The sequence below is a fragment of the Nycticebus coucang genome, chromosome 7, assembly GCF_027406575.1.
Source record: "Nycticebus coucang isolate mNycCou1 chromosome 7, mNycCou1.pri, whole genome shotgun sequence".
In the NCBI taxonomy this organism is placed as follows: domain Eukaryota; kingdom Metazoa; phylum Chordata; class Mammalia; order Primates; family Lorisidae; genus Nycticebus; species Nycticebus coucang.
This window is the reverse complement of record NC_069786.1, coordinates 65,928,225-65,954,420: the sequence shown is the minus strand read 5'-3', so window position 1 is coordinate 65,954,420 and position 26,196 is coordinate 65,928,225. Positions and strand designations below refer to the sequence as shown.

At 42.3% G+C, this 26,196-nt stretch overlaps 1 protein-coding gene across 4 annotated transcripts in view; it reads right to left on the bottom strand.

The window, feature by feature from the left end:
- The window catches only part of KLHL23 (kelch like family member 23), a 54,367-nt gene that overhangs the window by 16,307 nt on the left and 11,864 nt on the right, over positions 1 to 26,196 (bottom strand). For 2 of the 4 annotated variants that reach the window (XM_053597861.1, XM_053597862.1), the window contains exon 4: positions 16,230 to 19,060. The exons of 1 other annotated variant lie outside the window; for it this stretch is intronic. In XM_053597861.1, the coding sequence (XP_053453836.1) occupies positions 18,750 to 19,060 (311 nt within the window). In that variant the 3' untranslated portion in view covers positions 16,230 to 18,749. Of the gene's footprint in view, positions 1 to 3,811; positions 3,939 to 16,229; positions 19,061 to 26,196 lie in introns of those variants that run through there. One more of the 4 variants, XM_053597863.1, reaches the window with a different exon arrangement.

Below are 26,196 nucleotides of genomic sequence, written 5' to 3'. Positions count from 1 at the left end.
TCAAGCTGTCGCCCTAGGCAGAGTGCAGTGGCATCACAGCTCACAGCAACCTCCAACTCCTGGGCTCAAGCGAGTCTCCTGCCTCTACCTCCCAAGTAGCTGGGACTACAGATGCCTGCCACAACGCCCGGCTATTTTTTGGTTGCAGCCCTCATTGTTGTTTGGCGGGCCCAGGCTGGATTCGAACCCGCCAGCTCAGGAGTACGTGGCTGGCGCCTTAGCGGCTTGAGCCACAGGTGCTGAGCTGTCTTATTTTCTTAATTCCCCACCATTCCCCCTTTGGTTCATTTACTCTTCATGCTGGTTTGCAAACGCAGCTTTTCCCCAATTGTGTGTGCAAAGGAATTTTTATAGGTATTTCAAAAGATCCCCATTTCAGTCATAGTTGCTTATGACCATTCTGGGTTAGGTGAGTCCACTTTCCTACATACTGACAAAAGGATGCACCATGAGTCTTACAGATAAATCCAGATGACAGTTCTAAAAAGAGCACTCAGATTTTTAAGCTTCATTTACCATAATTCAGAAATTTTTTCAAAAGTGACCGAAGCTAGGAATGTGTTCAGTGCTGAAATGCGACAACTTGAACTATATCTAACCTCCAGGTGGCAGCAGAGTGCTCAGGGACGAGATCCTCCTATTTTACTCTTCTGAAAGACTAAAAGGAAAACACTTTTCAGTTGAGAACAGGTCACAAATGAAAGGCCAATTCTAAATTTTCAGGCAACAGAAAACAGCTGCAATCTGAGAAGCATGCTGTAGGCTCGGCGCCCATAGCACAGTGATCACGGCGCCAGCTAGAAAACAACCATAACACCTGCAACAACAACAAAAACAAAAATTGCGGGCGTTGTGGTGGGCGCCTATAGTCCCAGCTACTTGGGAGGCTGAGGCAAGAGAATTGCTTGAGCCCAAGAGTTGGAGGTTGTTGTGAGCTGTGACGCCATAGCACTCTACCAAGGGCAACATAGTGAGACTGTATCAAAAAATAAAAAGCAGGGCGGCGCCTGTGGCTCAGTGAGTAGGGCGCCGGCCCCATATGCCCAGGGTGGCGGGTTCAAACCCAGCCCCGGCCAAACTGCAACAAAAAATAGCCGGGCGTTGTGGCGCGCGCCTGTAGTCCCAGCTGCTCAGGAGGCTGAGGCAAGAGAATCGCGTAAGCCCAGGAGTTAGAGGTTGCTGTGAGCTGTGTGACGCCACGGCACTCTACCCAAGGGCGGTACAGTGAGACTCTGTCTCTACAAAAAAAAAAAATAAATAAAAATAAAAAAATAAAAAGCATGCTGTATAAAATGAAAAGGCTAATGCCTAACTGCCAGTCCTTTGACCTGCACTTTCTGCCATGAGACAGGAGTTTCTTTCTTTTTTTTTTTTTTTTGAGACAGTCTCACTCTGTCACCTTGGGTAGAGTGTGGTGGTGTCCTACCTCACAGCAACCTCAAACTCCTGGGCTCAAGTGATTCTCCTGCCTCAGCCTTCCAAACAGCTGGGAGGATAGGTGCCAGAGACCAGGTCTGGCTCTTGCTTAACGCTAGTCTCCAACTCCTAAGCTCAAGCAATCCGCCTGTCTTGTCCTTCCAGAGTTCCAGGATTACAGGCATGAGCCACTGTTCCTGGCCAGACAGAGGTTTCTGAAAAACCTCTAACCAGATCTCCAGTCCTGAAGCAGAGGTGGAAAAACCTAGACCTGAATCTTCTGTGAAAGACAGAAAAAAAGTTCTCTTTTGTTTTTTTGTAGAGACCGAGTTTCACTTTATGGCCCTCGGTAGAGTGCCATGGCATCACACAGCTCACAGCAACCTCCAACTCCTGAGCTTAAGCGATTCTCTTGCCTCAGCCTCCCAAGCAGCTGGGACTACAGGCGCCCACCACAACACCTGGCTATTTTTTTGTTGCAGTTTGGTCGGGGCTGGGTTTGAAACCGCCACTCCTGGTATATGGGGCCGGCACCCTACTGACTGAACCACAGGTGCCGCCCAAAAAAAAGTTCTCTTTAGAGGACCTTATTCATATCTCCTATCCAGAGACAGATATGGAAGGGAAGCTCTAAAAGAAAGATAACTGGTTTTTAGGCCAGGCACAGTGGTACCTGTACCTGAAGACAAGTGGTACTTTGTCCTTGTTCTTCAGGGACAAGTACCAAAGAAGAACAAGGACCCGTGGTTTGAGAAAAAGAAAGAGAAGTTTATAAATTTGCTGGCAAATGAGGAGGGCAGTGGACTTGAGTTTCAAAGACTGTCATCCTGCCTTTAAGCAGAAAGACAGGGCTCTTTATTTTATTTATTTATTTATTTTTTTGAGATAGAGTCTCACTATGTCACCCTTGGTAGAGTGCCATTGCATCACAGCTCACAGCAACCTCAAACTCTTGGGCTTAAGTAATTCTCTTGCCTCAGCCTCCCAAGTAGTTGGGACTACAGGTACCCACCACAATGCCTGGCTATTTTGTGTTGCAGTTGTCATTGTTGTTTAGCTGGCCCAGGCCAAGTTCGAACCCGCCACCCTTGGTGTATGTGACTGGCACTGTAACCATTGTGCTATAGGTGCCAACCCAAGACAGGGCTTTTTAAAAGGGAGGTTAGTGGCAGCTTGGCTCAGGTCTATGTGACTGGTGTCACATGTCAGGGTTTCAGGCTATTGTTGTTTAAATATAATTTATGATTTCAGTAGACCTTATTTCCAGTGGTGAGGATCTTATGACCCTGTCAGGACAATTCTGTTGAGCCATCTTCTGTGGTATAAGATACCAGAAAACAAGGAGCAAAGAATGATTTTCTGTCCCTTTGATTACTGGCCTTGGGCAGGAATGCAGGTTTTAATTCCCCAAATGTGTGTGTGTGTGTATGTGAAGGTAGAAGTTTTTAAAGAGAAAATGTATAAAACATTTTGTTGCCCTTTTTCAGACCTTTACCTCTGTTACATTATTGTATAATAGACCTTTAAAGTCATGGCATTAGATGAGCTCTCCTACAGAGAGTATAGATAGGGAAGGTAAGAAACCTCCAGCATTCAAACTTTTTTTTTTTTTTGGGACAGAGTGGCACTTTATCACCCTCCGTAGAGTGCCATGGCGTCACAGCTTACAGCAACCTCCAACTCCTGGGCTTAGGTGATTCTCTTGCCTTAGCCTCCCGAGTAGCTGGGCCTATAGGCGCCCACCACAACGACTGGCTATTTTTTGTTGCAGTTCAGCTGGGGCTGGGTTCGAATCTACCACCCTCCATATACGGGGCTGGGGCCCTACCCACTGTGCCACAGGCACCGCCCCCAGCATTCAAACTTTTTGGATATTGGAAAAAGGAAGAAAAGCGTGTATAGGAGGTAGAATAAGCAGAACCTGAGAGGTATAGGACAGTATGGTACTACAAAAGCTAAAAGAGGGGACTGTTTCCAAGGAAGGAATATATAACAAATTTAGTAAATAAATTCTGCTGAAAAGGCATTGTGGTTTGGATATATTGTTTCAACCAAATATCATTTTATTTTCTGAGACAGAGTCTCACTTTGTTGCTTCAGGCTAGAGTGCCAAGACATCATAGCTCATAGCAATCTCAAACTCCTGGACTCAAGAGATCTTCTGGCCCAGCCTCCCTCCTCTAGTCCTAGCTACTCAGAAAGCTACTCATGAGGCTCAGACAAGAGGATCTCTTGAGCCCAAGAATTTGATGTTGCTGTGAGCTATGACACCATGCATTCTACCGGGGCAACAGAATAAGACTCTGTCTCTAAAAAAAAAAATGATATATTGCATTGTGGTGAAGTCAAAGCCTTCAGTGCTTCTATCACTGGGAGCAATGCACATTGTATCCACCAAACACCCTTCTGTTATCCACCCTCCTCCCACCTTTGCAGTACTCTGAGTCTCCACACTCTGTTCCGAGTTGTTCGGCGTCTGAGTTGTTTCACTTAAAATATGGTGTCCATTTCCATCTATGTTGCTGCAAAAGACATGATTTCATTCTTTTTTATGATTGAATAGTATTCCATTCTTTATATTTACCATGTTTTCCACATTTTTTATATTTCCATATATTTATCACATTTATCCAATTTTTTTTTTTTTTGAGCCAGAGTCTCACTTTGTAACCCTTGGTAGAGTGCTGTGGCATCATAGCTCACAGCAACCTCAAACTCCTGGGCTTAAAAAATTCTCTTGTTAGGCAGCCCCTGTGGCTCAGTGGATAGGGTGCCGGCCCCATATACCGAGGGTGGCAGGTTCAAACCCCACCCCAGCCAAACTGCAACAAAAAAATAGTTGGGTGTTGTGGCAGGTGCCTGTAGTCCCAGCTACTTGGGAGGTTGAGGCAAGAGAATTGCCTAAGCCCAGGAGTTGGAGGTTGCTGTGAGCTGTGTGACGCCACAGCACTCTACCGAGGGCAGTTAAGTGAGACTCTGTCTCTACAAAAAAAAAAGAAAAAAAAATTCTCTTGCCTCTGCCTCCCAAGTAGCTGGAACTACAGGTGCCTGCCACAATGCCCAGCTATTTTTAGAGGTGAGGTCTCACTCTGGCTCTGGCTCAGGATGGTCTCGAACCTGTGAGACCTGTGGCCTATTCAGTCTTTTATTGATGGACACTTAGGCTGATTACATATCTTTGCTATTCTGAATAGTGCTGCGATAAACACATGAGTGCAGGTATTTTTTTTTTTAATATTGATTTCTCTTCCTTTGAAGAGATATCCAGTAGGGGGATTTCTAGATTGTATGGCAGTTCTATTTTTAATTCTTTGAGAAATCGTCATAGTGTTGCACTAATTTACATCCCCAACAGCAGATAAGCGTTCCCTTTCTAAAGGTACCGCTCTTCCAAAAAAAAAAAAAAAAAACGAGTTCCCTTTCTCCACACGCTCACCAATATCCGTAATTTTTTTTTCTTAATAATAGCCGTTCTGACTGGTATAAGATGATATCTCATTGTGGTTTCAATTTGCATTTCTCTGATTATTTGTGATGCTGAACATTTTTTCATATGCTTTTTGGCCATTTGTTAGTCTTCTTTTGAAAAATATCTACCCATGTCCTTAGCCCACTGTCTAAAAGGGTTATTTTGTCATTGATGTCGAGTTGTTTGAGTTCCTTGGACATTCTAGGTATTAGTCCCCTGTCTGATGCATAGTTTGCAAATATTTTCTGCCATTCTCCAGATTGTCTGTTCATTCTGTTTATTACAGAGTTATAAACTTCCTACTTAAGTACAACTCACACTTACAAATGGAGGCTATTATAGCAAGTCCTCCAGTTACAAACATCCTACTGATGTAGGACTCGTACTTATGAATGGAGGGCGTTACAGGTAATGCAACATAGATAAATGTACCTGTACCAACTTTCATACAAATTCAACTTAAGAACAAACCTACAGAACCCATCTTGTTCATAAGCCAGGGGCTGCCATTAGTTCTTTTTCTGTGCAGAACTTTGTGGTTTTAGTACCATTTGTCTATTTTTGTTTTGTTGCCTGTGCTTCTGAGGTCTTGCTTGTGAATTCTTTGTCTAGATCAATGTTTTGAAGAGATTCCCTGGGTTTTCTTTCTAGTATTTTTATAGTTTCAGATTTTTCTTTTTTTTGTAGAGACAAGAGTCTCACTTTATGGCCCTTGGTAAAGTGCTGTGGCATCACAGCTCACAGCAACCTCCAACTCCTGGGCTTAAGCGATTCTCTTGCCTCAGCCTCCCAAGTAGCTGGGACTACAGGCGCCCACCACAACGCCCGGCTATTTTTTGGTTGCAGTTCAGCCGGGGCCGGGTTTGAACCCGCCACCCTCGGTATATGGGGCCGGCTTACCGATTGAGCCACAGGCGCTGCCCAGTGTCAGATTTTTCTTTCTAGTGTTTTTATAGTTTCAGATTTTACATTTAAGTCTTTAATCTACCTTGAGTTGATTTTTGTATACAGTGAGAGGTAAGAGTCTAGTTTCATTCTTCTGAATTTGGCAATCCAGTTTTCCCAGAACCATTTATTGAAGAGGGTGTCCTTTCCCCAGTTCTGGTAGACTTTGTCAAAGCTATAAATATGTGGCTTTATTTCTGCATTTTCTATTCTGTTCCATTGTTCTATGTGTCAATTTTTAAACCAGGAATATGCTGTTTGGTTATTATAGGTTTATGGTATAATTTGAAGTAAGAAGTCAGGCAGTATGATGCCTCCAACTTTGGGAAACTGTTGGGGCTTTCTTTTTGTTTTGTTTTGCTCAAGATTGCTTTGGTTATTCTTGATCTTCTTGGATTCCATATGACCTTTAGAATTTTTTTTTTTTTTTGAGATAGAGTCTCAAGCTGTTATCCTGAGTAGAGTGCTGTGGTGTCACAGCTCACAGGAACCTCACTCTTGGGCTTAAGCTATTCTCTTGCCTCAGCCTCCCAAGTAGCTGGGACCACAGGCACCCACCACAATGCCTGGCTATTTTTTTTTGTTGCAGTTGTCATTGTTGTTTTAGCTGGCCTGGGCTGGGTTCAAACCCTCCAGCTTCAGTGTATGTAGCCAGCGCCCTACCCACTGAGCTACAGGCACCACCCTAGAATTGTTTTTTTGTAATTCTGGAAAAATGATGTTGGGAGTGCACTCAGTAAGGATTGCATTGAACCTGTAGATTATTTTGGGTATTATGATGTTTTTAATATTAATTCTTCCAGTCTATGAACATGGGATATTTTTTATTTGTTTGTGTCATCTACAATTTCTTTCATCACAGTTTTGTAGTTTTCTTTGTAAAGATCTTTCATCTCTTTGGTTAAATATATTCCCAGAGGTTTTTTGTTTGTTTGTTTTAGCTATCATAAATGAAATTGGCTTCTTGATTTGGTTCTCAACTAGATCATTATTGGTTTATAGAAATGCTACTGATTTCTGTATGTTCTTTTTTTTTGAGATTGAGTCTCACTATGTCACCCTCAGTAGAGTGCCGTAGCATCACAGCTCACAGCAACCTCAAACTCTTGGGCTGAAGTGATTCTCTTGCCTCCGCCTCCCAAGTAGCTGGGAGTATAGGGTCCCACTACAACACCTGGCTATTTTTTGGTTGCAGTTGTCATTGTTGTTTAGCAGGCCTGGGCCAGGCTCAAACCTGCTAGCCTTGGTGTATGTGGCCAGTGCCCTACTCAATGAGCTATGGGTGCCGCCACTGTATGTTAATTTTGTATCTTGAAACTTTACTAAATTTATTTATCAAATCTAAGAACTTTTTTGGTGGAATCTTTTGGGTTTTGTAGATACAGGATCATATTATCAGCAACCATGGATAATTTGACTTCTTTTCTAATCTGGATATCTTTTATTTTTTTATCCTGCCTGATTACTCTGGCAAGGACTTCTAGTACTATGCTGAATACGGTGGTGAAAGCAGTCTTCTTTGTCTTTTTTCAGTTCTTGAGGCCAATGCTTTCAGTTTTACTTTATTAATTATGAGGACATGGAGGGTGTTGGCAAGGCCTTCTTTCCTGATATGGATGCCAGTTACAAGGGCATTGCCCTTTAACAACTCATTAAACTGTACATGTGTTTCACATAGAGTTCTGCATTCGTATTATATTTAATGGTAAAAGAACAGTGAGAAGCCCATATATAAAATTAAACCCAAGTATCACCAGGTAATGTAGAAGAATTATGGTTGCTAGTGGTCAGTTTAACATGCTTGGTCCTGAAGATCCAAAAGTAAACAAAACTTAGGCTCTGCCTTTTACCTCAGGTAAGCTAGTCAAGTTAAATTCATTGTGCCTCTGTCTAATGACCATTTTTTATAGATGGTGGACAGCAAAAAAACAGGATACTCTGGTTTGAAACTTTATTTATTTTTATTATTATTATTTTTAACTGAGATAGAGTCTCACTGTGTTGCCCTTGGTAGAGTGCCGTGGCATCATACATCACAGCAACCTCCAACTCTGGCTCAAGCAATTTTCTTGCCTCAGTTTTTCTATTTTTAGTGGAGATCCTTTGCTCAGGCTGGTCTTGAACTCATGAGCTCAAGCAATCCACCCACCTTGGCCTCCCAGAGTGCTAGGATTACAGGTGTGAGCCATTGTGCCCAGCCTGAAACTTTACCTTTTTATTTCTTTTTTTGTAGAGACAGAGTCTCACTTTATAGCCCTCGGTAGAGTGCCGTGGCCTCACACAGCTCACAGCAACCTCCAACTCCTGGGCTTCAGCGATTCTTTTGCCTCAGCCTCCCGATTTATTTCATTTTTTAATTTTTAATTTAATTAATTAATTCATTTATTTTAGACAGAATCTCACTATGTCACCCTTGAAGTGCTGTGGTGTCACAGCTCACAGCAACCTCAAACTCTTGGGCTTAAGCTATTCTCTTGCCTCAGCCTCCCAAGTAGCTGGGACTACAGGTGCCCACCTGTACAGCACCCTACAATGCCAGGCTATTTTTTGTTGTTGTTGTCATTGTGGTTTAGCAGGCCTGGGACAGGTTTGAACCCACTAGCTCTGGTGCATGTGGCCGGCGCCCTAACCATTGAGCTATGGGTGCCCTAACCTATTTTTTTTTTTTTTTTTTTTTTTTGTAGAGACAGAGTCTCACTGTACCACCCTCGGGCAGAGTGCTGTGGCGTCACACAGCTCACAGCAACCTCTAACTCTTGGGCTTACGCGATTCTCTTGCCTCAGCCTCCCGAGCAGCTGGGACTACAGTGTATTTTTTTTTTGTAGAGACAGAGTCTCACTGTACCGGCCTTGGTAGAGTGCCATGATGTCACACAGCTCACAGCAACCTCTAACTCTTGGGCTTACGCGATTCTCTTGCCTCAGCCTCCCGAGCAGCTGGGACTACAGGCGTCTGCCACAACGCCCAGCTATTTTTTTGTTGCAGTTTGGCCGGGGCTGGGTTTGAACCCGCCACCCTTGGCATATGGGGCTGGAGCCCTACTCACTGAGCCACAGGCGCCGCCCTATTTTTTTTTTTTTTTTTTAGACAGTCTCACTCTGTTGCCCTGGGTAGAGTGCTGTGGCATCATCTTAGCTCACAGAAACTTCAAACTCCCAGGCTTAAGTGATCCTTATGCCTCAGACTCCTGAATAGCTGGGACTACAGGTGCCTACCAGGATGCCTGAGTAGTTTTTCTATTTTTTTAGTAGAGATGAAGTCTTGCTCTTGCTCAGGCTGGTCTGGAACTCCTGAGCTCAGGCAATCCACCCACCTTGACCTTCCAGAGTGCTAAGATTTCTGGTTTGAAACTTTAAAAAACATGTATTTTAATTCCAGGTTGTTTAATAACCCTTTAATCTCTTTGGGTTTTCCCCCATCCCTCCCTTCTGTGCTGTTTCTCTTAAAATAACACTCAGTGCACACATTGCCTGTTTTCATTAAATAGCTATGTTTACTCTGAAAACAGAGCTAAGATTCTTCCTGCCCTGTTTTCCTTTGTCTCTGAACAATGCAAACTGTATGACTCAGAAGATGTATTCTGTGTCTCAGAGGCAAAGTGCTAGACAGGCCATAATTATAAATAGAGAGAACTTAATCATTTTAGGATTTCAGGAGTAATCATGGAAGACCAAGTAAAAATACATGAATCAGGCTATTGACTCTATACTGTCCTCAATTCCAGATTTACATGTAGAAAATGAATTTCTTTTTATGAAAAGTCCACCCTTTGTGTTTCTTATGAATTGATAGCTTAATGAGTATATGCACTTATTAATATAATTGTTCTTTGATTCTATAGATATGAAATAATTTAAAAGAATTTAGTTTAGGAAAAATCCTTTAGTATATTGCTTTGTTTTCTTGTTGCGGTTTTTGGCCGGGCCGGATTTGAACCTGCCACCTCTGGCATATGAGTCCGGCGCCCTACTCCTTGAGCCATAGGCACCACCCTTAAAAATCTTTTTAGATAAAAAATGTACAGATGACTTCACGATACATATGCTTCTGGGTGTTTCCAAGGTTCTAGTCTTGCTTCTTTCACTTACATCAGCACATACATTGTTCTGTCAGAGAGGCCGTTGCTGACCGCCCTATATAAACAGTACCTCCCCACAGTTATCTCACTCCATCTTTCTCATCCTGATTTTTTTTTTTTGAGTCAAAGTCTCACTCTGTTAGCCATGCTCAACTAACACCTCATATCTTATTATGGGCACATCCATATTTTGTGGTACCTAAAGTTTGCAGAGTTTGAGAGGGGGCTTCTTTAAGACACAAAGACTGGGCATGATGGATCACACCTGTAATCCTAGCACTCTGGGGGGCCAAGGCAGGTGGATTGCCTGAACTCACAAGTTTGAGACCAGCCTGAGCAAGAGCTAAACCCTGTGTCTAAAAATAGCTGGGCATTGTGGTGGGCGCCTGTAGTCCCAGCTACTTGAGAGGCTGAGGCAAGAGGATCAGTTGAGCCCAGGAATTTGAGGTTGTTGTGAGCTATGATGCCACGGCACTATACCGAGGGTGACAAAGTGAGACTATCTCAAAAGAAAAAAAAAAAAAAGAAAGAAAAAAATATATAAATTACAATTAGTCTAGGTATGGTGGTTCCTACCGAAATCCTAGCACTCTGGGAAGCCAAGCTGGAAGGATTGCTTGAAGTCAGGAATTCGAGACCAGCCTGAACAAGAGTGAAACCTTGTATCTACTAAAAATAGAAAAAATTAGCCATAAATAGTGGTGTACACCTATAGTCCCAGCTACTCAGGAGGCTGAGGCAGGAGGACTGCCCTAGCCCAGGAGTTTGAGATTGCAGTGAGCTATAATCACTCCACTATATACTCTAGCTGGAGTGACAAAGCAAGACCTTGTCTCAAAAACAACAAAAAAGGTACAATTAAAAATTAAGTGTGAAAGACAATGTTTACTTAGAATATGAAAAGAAAACATAACAAATTTCTGGAGCTGTGGAGATTTAGTTCTTTCCTCTAAAATTTCTTTAGGCAATTTACTAGAAGTGCTTATGTAAGAATGTATAGTTGTTGCAATCTGGTTTGTCACCTAGAACAGTGTATAACCCTCAGCAATTCTCAGTCCTCCCTGGGGTATCATGGTAAATCTGACTCTACACATTAAATATTGATTTGATTATTTATTGTCAGTCTGCATCAACAGAATGTCTTAAACTTCTTGGGAGCAGAGATTTCATCTTCTGTGTTCAATGGTTTATGCCTAGTGCCCAGAACAGTACTGAGCACAGAGGAGTATACTGTACATGTTTAGATTTTTTTTTGGGGTTTTTGGCCGGGGGTAGGTTTGAACCTGCCACCTTCGGCATATGGGACCGGTGCCCTACTCCTTGAGCCACAGGCACCGCCCCATGTTTAGTTTTAATCTCCTGAAAAAAATTAACTTGGAAAAAATAATCTCCTTTCCTCTCTTAGCCACTCCGTTCTCTTCGCTATGCTATTTTTTTCTTTCTAGCCCTGTCATGTTTAAAGTTAGCTTATTTGGCCAGAGGAGGAGGCTCACACCTATAATCCTAGCATTGGGAGGCCGAGCTCTGGTGGATTGCCTGAGCTCACAGGTTGGAAACCAGCCTGAACCAGAGTGAGACCTTGTCTGAAAAACATAGCCAGGCATTGTGGCAGGAGACTGTAGTCCCAGCTACTAGGGAGGCTGAGGCAAGATGATTGCTTGAGCCAAAGAGTTTGAGGTTGCTGTGAGCTACGATGGCACAGCACTCTACCGAGGGTGACAAAGTGAGACTCTGTCTCAAAAAAATAAAATAAAGGGCAGTGCCTGTGACTCAGTGAGTAGGGCGCCAGCCCCATATGCTGAGGGTGACAAAGTAGCTGATCACAAGTTACCCTTTAATACCCCGAGTAAAGATGCTGTACAAGTTGAAGAGACTAGGGCACTGGAGAACTGGGCAGGTGGCTCTAAGGACTTAATGCTTTCTGATCCTGATTTTAAGAAACAGGATGCTGTGCTACTTCATGTTTTGTTATATTTTTACAGTTGTTTTCTCATCAAGCTTTGAGCTTCCTTATTTAAAAAAAATTTCAAAGTTTCAGCATTCATTGCCCTGGCTAAGAACATCTTTATTTATAACTTATAGAATAAAAGTACAAAGGTTCACAGAAGGCGGATATCACTATGAAAAGACACCCAGCTAGAACTATTTTTCAAAATATTACAGGTATGCAAGATGAAAAACTCAAATACAGAATAAAAAACTACAAAATATGTTTGAAGACTGAAGTTGTATCCAGCCAAGGGAGTAATGACAATTTCTTCGGGTACAAACTTTGGTTTAAACTATCTAATAATACCATAAACTAGTTGTGTGCTATAATTTTGGCAAGGTTGAGTAAATATTTGGACTCATAGAGCTTCCTATCAGTGTGTTATTCCTGCCCTAAACTGTCCTAGAGAAGTTTCTTCTTGTTTAAGCAAACAAAGGTTATAGACTCAATTACCTGCCTTGTCTTCCAAACTTATTTTGAAAGCACAACTATAAAAGAGAATAGACATTTTAAAATCAATAACGTTGGGTTTCTAAATTTATTTTAAAATACTAGAAAATAATTTTATTTCTTTTTTGTGTTGATTAGATCTCTTAACATGTTGACAAAGGGTGAATGTTACCTGGAAGAGTCCTCCTGAGCATACTTTATGCTGGAAATTGGGGAACAGAAAAGCAGAAAGAAGTTCTAACAAACACTGTATTTTGAAGACCTTCAAAATTATAAAAAAGAAAATGCTGGCTGGGAACAGCATCTCATGCCCATAATCCCAGCAATTTGGAAGGCCAAGGCAGGAGAATCGCTTGAGGCCAGGAATTCAAGACCAACCTGGGTAACATAGCAAGACTATGTCTCTACAATAAAATAAATAAATAAATAAATAGGACAAAATGCACTAAAACTTTCCCACTGGTTATGTACGTTCTATGTTTCTAGCTGGGATTCTTTCAGAGTGAGATTCTGTATCAAAAAAAAAAAAAAAAAGGCAAAGAAATTATATGAAAAAACTTTAGTAATACTAACCCCAAGAGGCTAGGTGTGGTGGCTCACACTTGTAATCATAGCACTCTGGGAGGCTAAGGTGGAAGGATCTCTTGAACTCAGGAGATCAAGACCAGCCAAAGCAAGAGTTGAGATTCCATCTCTACTAAAAATAGAAAAATTAGCCAGGTGTTGTGGAGCACCTGTAGTCCCAGCTACTCAGAAGGCTGAGGCAGGAGGATCGCTTGAGCTGCTTGAACCGAGGAGTTTGAGTTGCTGGGCTGTCAGCTGGGCTGATGCCATGGCACTGTAGCCTAGGCAGCAGACTGAAACTCTGCCTCAAAAAACTCCCCCAAACCAAAAAACTAAAAATTCAAGAAATGTGAGATTGTACCATGTTGGCTTTCTATCCATCTTCTAGAACAAGACCTTTTTTTTTTTTTTTTTTGAGACAGAGTCTCACTATGTGGCCCTCAGTAGAGTGCTATGGTGTCACAGCTCACAGCAACCTCAAACTCTAGGGCTTAAACGATTCTCTTGCCTCAGCCTCCCAAGTAGCTGGGACTACAGGCGCCTGCCACAATGCCCAGCTATTTGTTGTTGTTGTTATAGTTGTCATTGTCATTTAGCTGGCCTGGGTTGGGTTTGAACGTGCCACCCTTGGTGTACGTGGCCAGTGCCATAACCATTATGCTACAGGCACCGAGCCAGGTACATGGATTTTTTTTTTTTTTTTTTGTAGAGACACAGTCTCACTGTACCGCCCTTGGGTCAAGAGTGCCGTGGCGTCACACGGCTCACAGCAACCTCTTAACTCTTGGGCTTACGCGATTCTCTTGCCTCAGCCTCCCGAGCAGCTGGGACTACAGGCGCCTGCCACAACGCCCGGCTATTTTTTGGTTGCTGTTTGGCCGGGGCTGGGTTTGAACCCGCCACCCTCGGCATATGGGGCTGGCACCCTACTCACTGAGCCACAGGCGCCGCCCAATTTTTTTTTAAGAGTCAGAGTCTCACTTTGTTGCCCTTGGTAGAGTGCTGTGGCGTCACAGCTCACAGCAACCTCCAGCTCTTGGGCTTAGGTGGTTCTCTTGCCTCAGCCTCCCGAGTAGCTGGGACTACCGGCACCCACCACAACACCCAACTATTTTTTTGTTGTTATTGTCATTGTTGTTTTAGCTGGTGGGGTCTAGGTTCGAACTTGTCAGCCTCAGTGCATGTGGCTGGTGCAGTAACCACTGTGCCATGGGTACCGAGCCAAACATTTTCTTTCTCACAATTCTGGAGACTGGAAGTCCAAGAGAAGGGTGCCAAAATGATTAGGTTCTAGTGAGGGCTTGCTTCTGACGTGAATATAGCCAAGTTTCTCTTCTTAGGACACTTACTCTGTTGGAGCTGGGTCCCATTCTCAGGACCTCACTTTACCTTAATTATTTCCATAAAGGCCCTATCTCCAAATATAGTCATATTGAAGGTCAGGGCTTCAACATGTGAATTTTGGGAAGATGCACACTCAGTCTGTAACAGGAATATATTACATGAATGTGAAAACAGAGGCAAATACCTTAGATACTAATCCTCTTTCTGCTAAAACAAAAATAGAAATAAATCCTGTGAGAACCAGCGACTTATAAAATTTGGAAACTTAAAAGTCATCTTAAATCATGCTTAAAATCATCTCTACAGTTTTCACTATTTTGTAGTATAGTGTTTGCCCTCGCAAAGCAATGGCTTTCATTTGATTTTAGTAAAACATTTTTCATTTGTACTATAGTGATTTGAAACTTGGAATAACTGGAAGAAACGTGAATATCTTCCTTAATGTTTTCTTCTGTGCATAAATCAATAGTAACACAGAATTTCATGTAAAATAAGAACTGCAAATTAAATGCCTCAGATCACAATTTTCAAGATTCTTCAAGCACTTCCAGAATGCTTTCTGTAAAAATATTGCTATCGGGCGGCGCCTGTGGCTCAGTGAGTAGGGCGCCGGCCCCATATGCCAAGGGTGGCGGGTTCAAACCCAGCCCCGGCCAAACTGCAACCAAAAAATAGCGGGGCGTTGTGGCGGGCGCCTGTAGTCCCAGCTGCTCGGGAGGCTGAGGCAAGAGAATCGCGTAAGCCCAAGAGTTAAGAGGTTGCTGTGAGCCATGTGACGCCACGGCACTCTACCTGAGGGCGGTACAGTGAGATTCTGTCTCTACAAAAAAAAAAAAAATATTGCTATCATCCTTGCGCACTGTGTGTAAGAAATATCAGACCTGGGCTCGGTGCCTGTGGCTCAAGCAGCTAAGGCGCCAGCCACATACACGAGAGCTGGTGAGTTCGAATCCAGCCCAGGCCTAGCAAACAATGACAACTACAATCAAAAAAATAGCTGGGCATTGTGGTGGGTGCCTGTAGTCCCAGCTACTCAGGAGGCTGAGGCAAGAGAATCGCTTAAGCCCAGGAGTTGGAGGTTGCTATGAGCTGTGACGCCATGGCACTTGACCCAGGGCAACAGCTTGAGGCTCTGTCTCAAAAAACAAACAAACAAACAAAAAAAACAGACCCTGGCTAGGCACCCATAGCTCAGTGGTTAGGGTGCTGGCCATATACACTGAGGCAGGCAGATTCGAACCCGGCCTGGACCTGCTAAACAATGACAACTGCAATGAAAAAATAGCTGGATGTTGTAGCAGGTGCCTGTAGTCCCAGCTAGTTTGGAGGATGAGGCAAGAGAATCGCTTGATCCTAAGAGTTTGAGGTTGCTGTGACGCCATGCCACTCGGCTGAGGGCGACATAGTGAGACTCTGTCTCAAAAAAAAGAAAGAAAGAAATACCTTGAGAATACTGTGGCTCAAGCAGCTAAGGCGCCAGCCACATACACGAGAGCTGGTGAGTTCGAATCCAGCCCAGGCCTGCCAAACAATGACAACTATAATCAAAAAAATAGCTGGGCGTTGTGGTGGGTGCCTGTAGTCATCTTAAGAATAAGATGTGGTCCATAATCTCAAATTTAGTGAAGAGACACACTATGCATATATAAATGATAAAATCTTGAATATGAAATGGGAGTTATACTGTGGCCAAAACAGAGAAGAATTCCCAGAGAAGGACCTATATAAATTGGCAGAAGAGGGGAAGGTAAATTCAATGATCCTTATTCTGTCCCATAGAGCGGATGTCTAAAGCACTACTGGGCAATATTAGTCCAGCATTAATTGCTGTATGCTCTTGAAAGCAATAAAATAGTCTATAATTTAACTATAGTTTGAAATAGTCTATAGTTCAGTTGTTTCACTAATTCAAACTGTCCTTTAACCCAATTGGCCCAAATTCAAGCAGTCTTACCATGTACACAGTGATTTATTTATTTTTATTGAAAACTCAAAATAATACTAAAGAAAAAAAATTTAAATAATGATTCCATATCCCCCTACACTAACACAATGAATTTGTTTTGCATATTAACCTTCCACATGCGTAAAGACTTTATAAAGTCACAATCAGTGTGCATACTACTTTGTATTGTGCTCATTTTACTTACCATATCAGACATGTACATGTTTCTACATAGCTTTCCAAATGATTATTTTGACGGCACTCTAATACTTCACTGTTTTTATTAGCCCACTTTCATCTTTGACCTGGAGATATTTTATATAATTTTTTGCTATTTTAAATAATACAGACATAAACATCTTCATGTATTTATTTTTTTAAATCTTTTTAAGGTTAAAAATATAGGTATAGAATTTATGGGGCAAAAGATATGGTCATTTTTATGTCCCTTGCTGTGCAGTACCATACTGCATTCCCAAAGGGTTGTATCAATTTAAAATGACATCTGAAATAAATGTATTAAACCAGCGGGTCATGACCCCTTTGTAAGAATGAAAATACATTGCGGCTTTAGGGAGGTTGAGAACCACTACATTAAACAATTTCCTGGCCAGGGTGGTAGCTCATGCTTATAATCCTAGCCCTTTTGGGAGGCTGAGATGGGAAGATTGATTAGAGCCATAAGTTTAAAACCAGTCTGAGCAAGAAATACACAAACTAGAAAAATTAGCCAGGCATGGTAGTGGGTGCCTGTAGTCCCAGCTACTCAGGAGGCTGAGGCAGGAGGATTGCTGAAGCCCAGGAGTTTGAGGTTGCTGTGAGCTATGACACCACTGTGTTTTAGCCAGGGAGACAGAGTAAGATTCTTTCTCAAAAAAAAAAAAAGAAAAAAAAAATCTCTTGAGGTTTTTATTAAAACTAGAAGTGTTAGGTAGTTTTAAACATCAGTATTTAAAGTTAAAAATAATCACCGTCTCTTAAAAAAAAAAAAAAGAAGAGTATAGAATAGAGGGTCTCACAGATAACTGAAAGTTTAAAAGAGTTAACCTAAGCTGTGCTTCCCAACTTTGCTCAAGTTATGGCACACAAGGAAAGTGAACCTACAGGCACACAGGAGAAAATGGACAAAGGTGACCCAAATCACCTCTTGCTATAATGGGAGAGAACAAGCAGATCCACAGTTAGGCACATCTATGACCTGCACTGCCAGTGTGCATGGGTCAGAAAGTTCTAATCAAAGACAGGTTAAGGGGCTCAAGTCGCAAAATCTAGTTAGTGGCAGAGCTAGAAAATGAATGCAAATTATCTTCTTGTCAATGTATTGTCTGCTATTCCACACTGTTCTACATGCTGTCTGCCTCTAAAATTCAATTTTATATGCAGACAGGTACTTACACTTAAGACTAAAGAGCATTTCCTAACATGCTTAAACTGAAGACACCTAAGCCAGTAATTTACATCAAAGCTGAAAATTAAAAATAGCCCTTAGCATAAACAAAACAAATATCTGATTCTCTTCTCTGCAATTTTTCGTATGTGCCATTGTTTTAAATTTAGTTTTTAAACTCTCTGAACAGTAATAATCCTTTGCATGATATTTTATATATCTCTGGTAGTCAGTAAATAAAGAATAATAACAATTAATTACATCACAAAGGGAAAGAAACTAGACTTAAAGTCTATGTTCTAAATAATTTTAAAAGCAAAAAAAAAAAAAAAAAAAAATTAAGTGTTGGCTTGGCGCCTATAGCTCAAGTGGCTAAGGCGCCAGCCACATACACCAGAGCTGGTGGGTTTGAATCCAGCCCAGGCCTGCCAAACGACAATGACAACTACAAACGAAAACTAGCCAGGCGTTGTGGCAGGCCAGCTTCCAGCTACTTGGGAGACCAAGGCAAGAGAATAGCTTAAGCCCAGGAGTTGGAGGTTTGCTGTGAGCTGTGATGCCATAGCACTCTAGCCAAGGTGACAGCTTGAGGCTCTGTCTCAAAAAAAGAAAAAAAAAGGGCGGCGCCTGTAGCTCAAGGAGTAGGGCACCGGTCCCATATGCCAGAGGTGGCGGGTTCAAACCTAGCCCCAGCCAAAAATTCAAAAAAGAAAAAAAAATTTTAAGTGTTGATTTTGCAGAGGTAGAGATGATTCCCTCTTTAAATTTAAAATTCCTCCTAGTTAATGGCTCTTAAGAGACATTTCATTTCACAGAATGATTCTGACCTATCCTCAGTGTTGATGCTACCAGGAGAAAAAGATTCACTACAAAGACATTTCACATTTTACCAAGTGTTAAATACATAATTCTGTATTACCTCTGAAAAGCAGAGATTATAGGGGCTAATCCCACTAATTCAACTCTATATACACCTAAGATTTTTCTTGCCCATTAATCATTGGGTTTGGGAGTAGAATGGGGTTAGGAAATAAAATTTACCGATCCCCTATCATGTGCCAGACCAGATTAACAAGTAAGGAACTCCAAACCAGCATTCCATTCTTTTTGTTTTTTCAAAATACTCCAAAACAGTGATTGCTTGGTCATTTCTGATTCAATTAGACATTATACACACAAACGCACCCATGAGACCGCATGGCACTTGGGAGATTGCCCACTATTTCCCACTTATTAAGATCTGGATCATATTTCTCAATGCTCTGAAGATATGTTCCCTTGGAGTAGGAGTATCCTCCAGTGACATAAATACATCCATTCATGATGACAGCACCACATTCCATCCTCCTTTCCATCATAGGAGCTATCTCTCTCCATTCATTTTGTTCAGGATCATAGCATTCCGTGATTGTAGTTTGTCCACCGACTAAATAGAGCTTATTTTCAAATGGAACTGAGCACAATCCATATTCTTGTAAAAAGAAAAGAAAAGAGCAATTTTTTTGATAACAAACAAAAGAGATACCATAGTATGGTAATGTAATGATTCTTTACAACTCAGAACAAAAAAATAGGGTAATGGTGACATTTTGAATGTGGCATACAATACTGCAAGGCTGAGGCTTAACATCCATCCCCATCACCTGATTCAGATTGTTTGCTCCTGCCACACTGCCATTATATTTCAACTCATCTGAAATAGGCATTGCAAAACGCCAGTGAGAAACTTATCCCAGAGATCACCATCCTTCTGGGTATTTCTCAACACAGAAGGCCTTTTATTTGACACCTATCTGTCAAGATGGCAGCAATAGAGTCCTTCTATGAAGACATACCACCTAAGTTGGAGTAGGTTCTTTTAGCTCCTAGCAGCTATCCCTGTAACCAATGGCAGACAATCTGTCACGTCCACTGCCACAGGTGCCACAGACAACAGGCTTGCTTGTTTCTCTCACACTGCTGGTCCAGCTACGGACAGAGGAAGTTAAAGAAACATACATCCATATCTATAGGGCATGACAGTCTCTCAGCCTCTCCCCCTGGCAGAGGGCTGCTGTGTGGGATCTGGGTCCTGGGGCTGGAAGTCTGTATCTAAGAGGCCCGACCCCCGACCCCATCGTAGGGTGTTTTAGTGTTTTCCATTTTATTCATCTCCTCTCTGCTGGATCTTCAAAGCACCAAGATGTTTTATAACTCTACTTCCTCTCCTCTCTTCCCAGGGCTATGATGAGGGTGAAGCTAGTGAGGTGCTTGGGGTGTAAAATGTAATGAGGCACAACCCTTTGAGTCACTTTGTGGATGACTCGTCAGATTCTGTGCCTCAAATGTCTCACTTGCCTCATCCAGCCCCAACCCTATATCTTCCATGCCTCTACTTTTGTTGTTGTTGTCATCACTGTGGTTTGGCTGCCCCAGGCTGATTCAAACCCTCCACCCTCGGTGTATGTGACTGCTGTGCTACAGGCACCAAGCCTTTTTTTTTTTTTTTTTTTTTTTTGAGACGGAGTCTCACTATGTCCCCCTTGGTAGAGTGCCATGGTGTCACAGCTCACAGCAACCTCCAACTCTTGGGCTTAAGCGATTCTCTTGCCTCAGCCTCCCAAGTAGCTGAGACTATAAATGCCCACCACAACGCCTGGCTATTTTTTTGTTGCAGTTGTCATTGTTGTTTAGCTAGCCCGGGCTGGGTTCAAACCCACCAGCTGGCACCGTAACCACTGTGCTATGGGCACCTAGCCCATGCCTCCACTTTTAAAAATCATTCCTAGCCTGATAATTCATTGTCTTGGAATATGTATCATAAAATTACACTTAAATACTTCTACTTGCTGCTCTGAAGGAAGGTAAGAATTGTCAGTGCCATTTACATTAGGACAAATAAACAAAGATTTAGCTTGCTATTGCTGAGCTCTTCCTTCTGCCTTGAACTGTCTCCTCTTCCCGGGTCTTTCCAAGGCTGCTTTCTGTCATTCAGGAAGATCTTAACTTACTGTCACCTCCCCAGAGAGCCTTACCATGACACCTGAAGTGGCCAGTGAGGCATGGCTATCACATCATTCCATTTTAATTCTCTCCATAGCAATCCTCATTATCTGGGATGTTCCTTGTTTCTTATTCCTCTCCTACTCCTAGCAGAGCAAGAACTGTGTCATGCCCACTAGTCTATTCACAATTGGAGAATGACCAGTGTCTGATTATCTTGTAAAAATTCAATAAATGTATGTTGGATCACAAATGAGTTATACCTTGTAACCTCTTGAGCACCAATGTGTGCCCATATTATCATGTAGAAGAAAATTTTATAAGCAAGACCTTCTTTAGAAAGAAAGTAAAATTAGAATTATAATTTCCTCTTTGAGAGTGGGAGACAACTTATCAATAAAGTTCTTGCTACCTAGATTGGGTATTTTTTTTTCTTTCTCTTTTTCTTTGTCTTTATGAGACAGGGTCTTGCTCTATTACCCAGGCTAGAATGCAGTTGCATCATCATAGCTCACTACAACCTCAGATTTCTGGGCTCCACTAATTCTTCTGCCTCAGTCTCCTAAGTACCCGGCTCGTTTCAAATTCCTGAGATCCTTCCACCTTCCACTTCGGCCTGTTAAAGTGCTGGGATTACAGGGATGAACTACCATGTGAAGCCCACTAGGTCTAGAAGGAAAATTTCTGAAGAAGATCTTTGTTTTGATTCTACATGCTGCCCTGAAGTTTTAATTCAATTTTGACATTTCAATTATTCAAGAAAATAATTATACCTCTTAAAAACTCACTTGTTGGGCAGCGCCTGTGGCTCAGTGAGTAGGGCACCGGCCCCATATGCCGAGGGTGGTGGGTTCAAACCCAGCCCCGGCCAAACTGCAACAAAAAAATAGCCGGGCGTTGTGGCGGGTGCCTGCAGTCCCAGCTGCATGGGAGGCTGAGGCAAGAGAATCACGTAAGCCTAAGAGTTAGAGGTTGCTGTGAGCCGAGTGACGTCATGGCACTCTACCAAGGACGGTACAGTGAGACTCTGTCTCTACAAAAAAAACAAACAAACAAAAAAACTCACTTGTTTACTTTTCAGTTATATATATATAGGTAAATTTTTTTTTTTATATAGGTAAAATTTTTTTTTCTTTTTTTTGTAGAGACCGAGTCTCACTTTATGGCCCTCGGTAGAGTGCCGTGGCCTCACACAGCTCACAGCAACCTCCAACTCCTGGGCTTAAGGCGATTCTCTTGCCTCAGCCTCCCGAGCAGCTGGGACTACAGGCACCCGCCACAACGCCCGGCTATTTTTTTGGTTGCAGTTTGGCCGGGGCTGGGCTTGAACCCTCCACCCTCGGCATATGGGGCCGGCGCCCTACCGACTGAGCCACAGGTGCCGCCTATATAGGTAAAATTTTTATAGGAGTTAGTTGTTCCAAGTACCTGTGAAATACTCTTTATATAAACTGTATGAATCATTCCATCAGTGGTTATTGTGGAAATTAAGGATGGTTCAAAAGTTTTATCAAGGCGGTGCCTGTGGCTCATTGAGTAGGGCACCAGCCCCATATACCGAGGGTGGTGGGTTCAAACCCAGCCCCGGCCAAACTGCAACAACAACAACAAAAAATAGCTGGGCACTGTGGTGGGTGCCTGTAGTCCCAGCTACTCTGGAGACTGAGGCAAGAGAATTGCCTAAACCCAAGAGCTGGAGGTTGCTGTGAGTTGTGATGCCACAGCACTTCACTGAGGGTGATGTAGTGAGACTCTGTCTCTAAAAAAAAAAAGTTTTATCAGTTGGTATAAGTGATTCAACAATGAGCCCTAGGCTTTTCTTAAATTATTCAAAGTTTACAAAAAAATCCTCAGTGGGCTCGGTGCCCGTGGATCAAGTGGCTAAGGTGCCAGCCCCATACACCTGAGCTGGTGGGTTCAAATCCAGCCTGGGCCCGCCAAACAACAATGACAGCTGCAACCAAAAAAAAAATAGCTGCGTGTTGTGGTGGGCGCCTGTAGTCCCAGCTGAGCCCAGGAGTTTAAGGTTGCTGTGAGCTGTGATGCCATGGTACTCTACCCAGGGCAACAGCTTGAGGCTCTATCTCAAAGAAAAAAAAAAATCCTCAGTGATTTTGTGATTCTTATGTTAAAATAGGTATCTTAGTCTCCTTATAGCAGTAAAAATGCTTAAAATAAAGCGATTCCTGATCCTTTTTCCTGTTACCCAAATACAGTACCATATTCTGTTACTATTGATAGGAACTTTTTCTTTCTCAGCTGTAAGGACCTTTTTTGTCAGTCAGCTCCTCTAAGCAACTGAGGTTAACAGGACTGTGTCTTATTTATTGTACTCCTACCACTCTGTATAGGATAGTACGTAGGAAGCACTTAACAAATATCTGTCAGACACGTGAATGAGTGAGCAAATGAATGAAGCATGAGAATGACACAGTGACCATGGCACAGAGTTTACACACAAATATTACACATGGCAACTGTTTTCAATGTTAACATGAGAGGTATGAACAAAGAGATAGAGGGATGCAGAGACAACCACACTATCCATTGGAACTGATTTCGATTGTTTTCCCCTAAGATTGTTCTCATTGAAAGGACTTGTAAAGTCCTGTAAAAAGCTTATGTAGTCCAACTTCCTTATTTTACTGGAAAGTAAGGCCCACAAGTTTAAGTCATTGTTTGGGCAAGTAAATAAATGGCAGATCCAGGAGAGAGCGCTCTCTCCCCACAGGTCCTTCTCCTTTATTATCTATAGCGCTTTCTCTATTCTTTTTATTTTTGTGTTTGTTTGAGACAGTCTCATTCTGTTGCCCTGGGTAGAGTGGCGTGGTGTCCTAGCTCACAGCAACCTCAAACTCTTTGGCTTGAGCAATCTTTTTGCCTCAGCTTCCTGAGTAGCTGGGCCTACAGGCACCCGTCACAACACCGGGTTAGTTTTAGAGATGGGGTCTCGCTGTTGCTCAGGTTGGTCTCAAACTCCTGAGCTCAAGCAATCCACCTGCCGTGGCCTTGCGGAGTGCTAGGATTACAAGCATGAGCCACTGTGCCCAACCCTCCTTCCCTATTCTTCATATACCCTTCTTCCTCAGCTCATTCCTCAACTCAGCCTGTTTCTAAGATTCTGCCTGTAACTGTCTTGTTGGTCCCACCTCCACAAGGCATCTCATTCGTGGCCATACCCACAGCCTCATTCAACCAAACAATTCCTAGATCTCTATAGTTAGCTACATTCCTCCTCCTGAGATGCAGACCCACATTTCCCACTGCTTGCTGGACAATGGTCCAATTAGTCTTTCACCCTCAACTTCAAAAGTGAGCTTATCATTTCAATTCTTCCCTTTCCCCATTGGCTCCTTCTTCTATACCCACTATCCTCCCGAGCAACTGGCCAAAGACCCTGGGTTGACTGTCAACTACTTTCTCTCACTCACTGCCTATATCCAATCAGCCAAGGAAGCAATCAGCTGTTGAATCCATAATATTCCTCACATCTGCCCCTCTTTTCTACTCCTACTACTTCAGGCTTTTAGCATTCCTCATCTGGCTTATTACAAGTCTTAGCACATCTATTTGGCTTCTGGCTTTTGTTTTTCTCCCAATCTGTTCTTCTTAAAACTAGGCCTGATCATGTATTATTCTCTTGCTGAGAAATAGGCCACCATTTTTTTTAATTCTTCAGATTGCCATTTAAAGCCCTCCCATCCTATCTTCCATTCTACCCTCTTCCATTTCATTAATTGATGACTACTCCCAGGTAATGGAATATACTTGAAACTTTCCTCTATGCCTTCCTCCATTGGACTGACTTCTTGCCAGAAAAACCCATCCTCAAAAGCCACCTTCCTTATTAAGGTCCAAATTATAGCTACCCCTACCCCTAGAAGCATTCTAAGAGTGCCAGATTTCCCTTCTCAAGAACTCTCAGTTCTCAAGTTCAACACCATTTGTTTGTAGAGAACTCACCAAAGATTGTCCTGTATTCCCATTACGTATGTATTATTTCCTACTAGAAATAATTATTTCCTACTAGATTAGTAAATAGTATTTCCTACTAGATTCTGAGTTCCTATGGCAGTAGACACTAGCACTTAATCATCTTTGCATCTTACATTATTACCAGAATACCCTGGGAAAATGTAAGGTCTCAATAAAAATCTTAAATTTAATGAAACTATAATCCCATGTTTTTCAGTTATACAAAGCTACCCTGTTAAAGGAGTTAAGATAAAAGATAACATTTATAATACCTTTAAACAATAATATTAGTCATTTCTTCTTAGTCTATGTATTTATTTAGGGTCAACTCAAAATTGACATTTTATAATCCTCAAGACAGGATTGTAAAGTGCAAAAGAAGTGGCTGGGTGTGGTGGCTCACACCTGTAATCCTAGCACTCTGGGAGGCCAAGGCAAGTGGACTACCTGAGCTCAAGGGTTTGAGACCAGCCTGAGCAAAAGCAAGATCCCCTGTCTCTAAAAATAGCTGGGCACTGTGGTGGATGCCTGTAGTCCCAGCTACTTGGAAGACCAAGGCAAGGGGATTGCTTGAGCCCAACAGTTTGAAGTTGCTGTGAGCTGTGATGCCAGAGCACTCTACTTGAGGGCACTTTAATGAGACTCTGTCTCCAAAAAGAGTGCAAAAGCAGTCCATCTTGCTGCAATTCAGTGGAGGCTGATGCAAATACTTAAGGAGATAACAGACTAGTTGAGTGGTGAGGGCCAGGGGCACAGGTCCTCAGGTATGGGATATGATAAGAATTGGAGGGATTATGGTGAAATGGAGGACATAAGCCTCATCTAATGGGAATAGCTATGACCTGCTTCAGTGATTGCTGCCTGGAAGGAATATGTCCAAGGCTACTAGATCTTCCAATTTTTCTTTTTTTTTTTTTTTTTGCAATTTTTGGCCAGGGCTGGGTTTGAACCCGCCACCTCTGGCATATGGGGCCGGCACCCTACCCTTTGAGCCACAGGTGCTGCCCGATCTTCCAATTTTTCTAAAGGCCAGAAATTATTATTTTAATTTGAAATTTCCTAGATTTTAAATAGTGGTCATGAGCCAGTTCAAAAATATTTTTAGCACTATGAAAGCTAACTAGAACAGGGTGCATTAATTTGATGCCTATTTTTTACATTTTGTGAGGAAAAAGTCCATTGTAAATCAAAACTTTACAAGTAGCATTATATGTTCCCATTGATTTATACTGCAGTTTAATGTTTATCTTAGATTGATTTTTTTTTTTTTTTGAGACAGAGTCTCACTATGTTGCCCTCGGTAGAGTGCTGTGGCATTACAGCTCACAGCAACCTCAGACTCTTGGGCTTAAGTGATTCTCTTGCCTTAGCCTCCCAAGTAGCTAGACTACAGGCGCCCGCCACAACACCCAGCTATTTTTTTTGCTTGTAGTTCTCATTGTTGTTTGGCAGGCCTGGGCTGTATTGGAACCTGCCAGCTCTGGTGTATGTGGCTGGCGCCCTAACCTATCATAAGATAGGCTCATTTATGAGCCTATCTTACGATTCATTTTCAATTTTCCATGGGTTTTAATACTTTGAATTAAGTCACACTGCCTTTTAGACTCAAGTAGTTAATAAGCTATACAACTTGAACCATAAGATGAGATA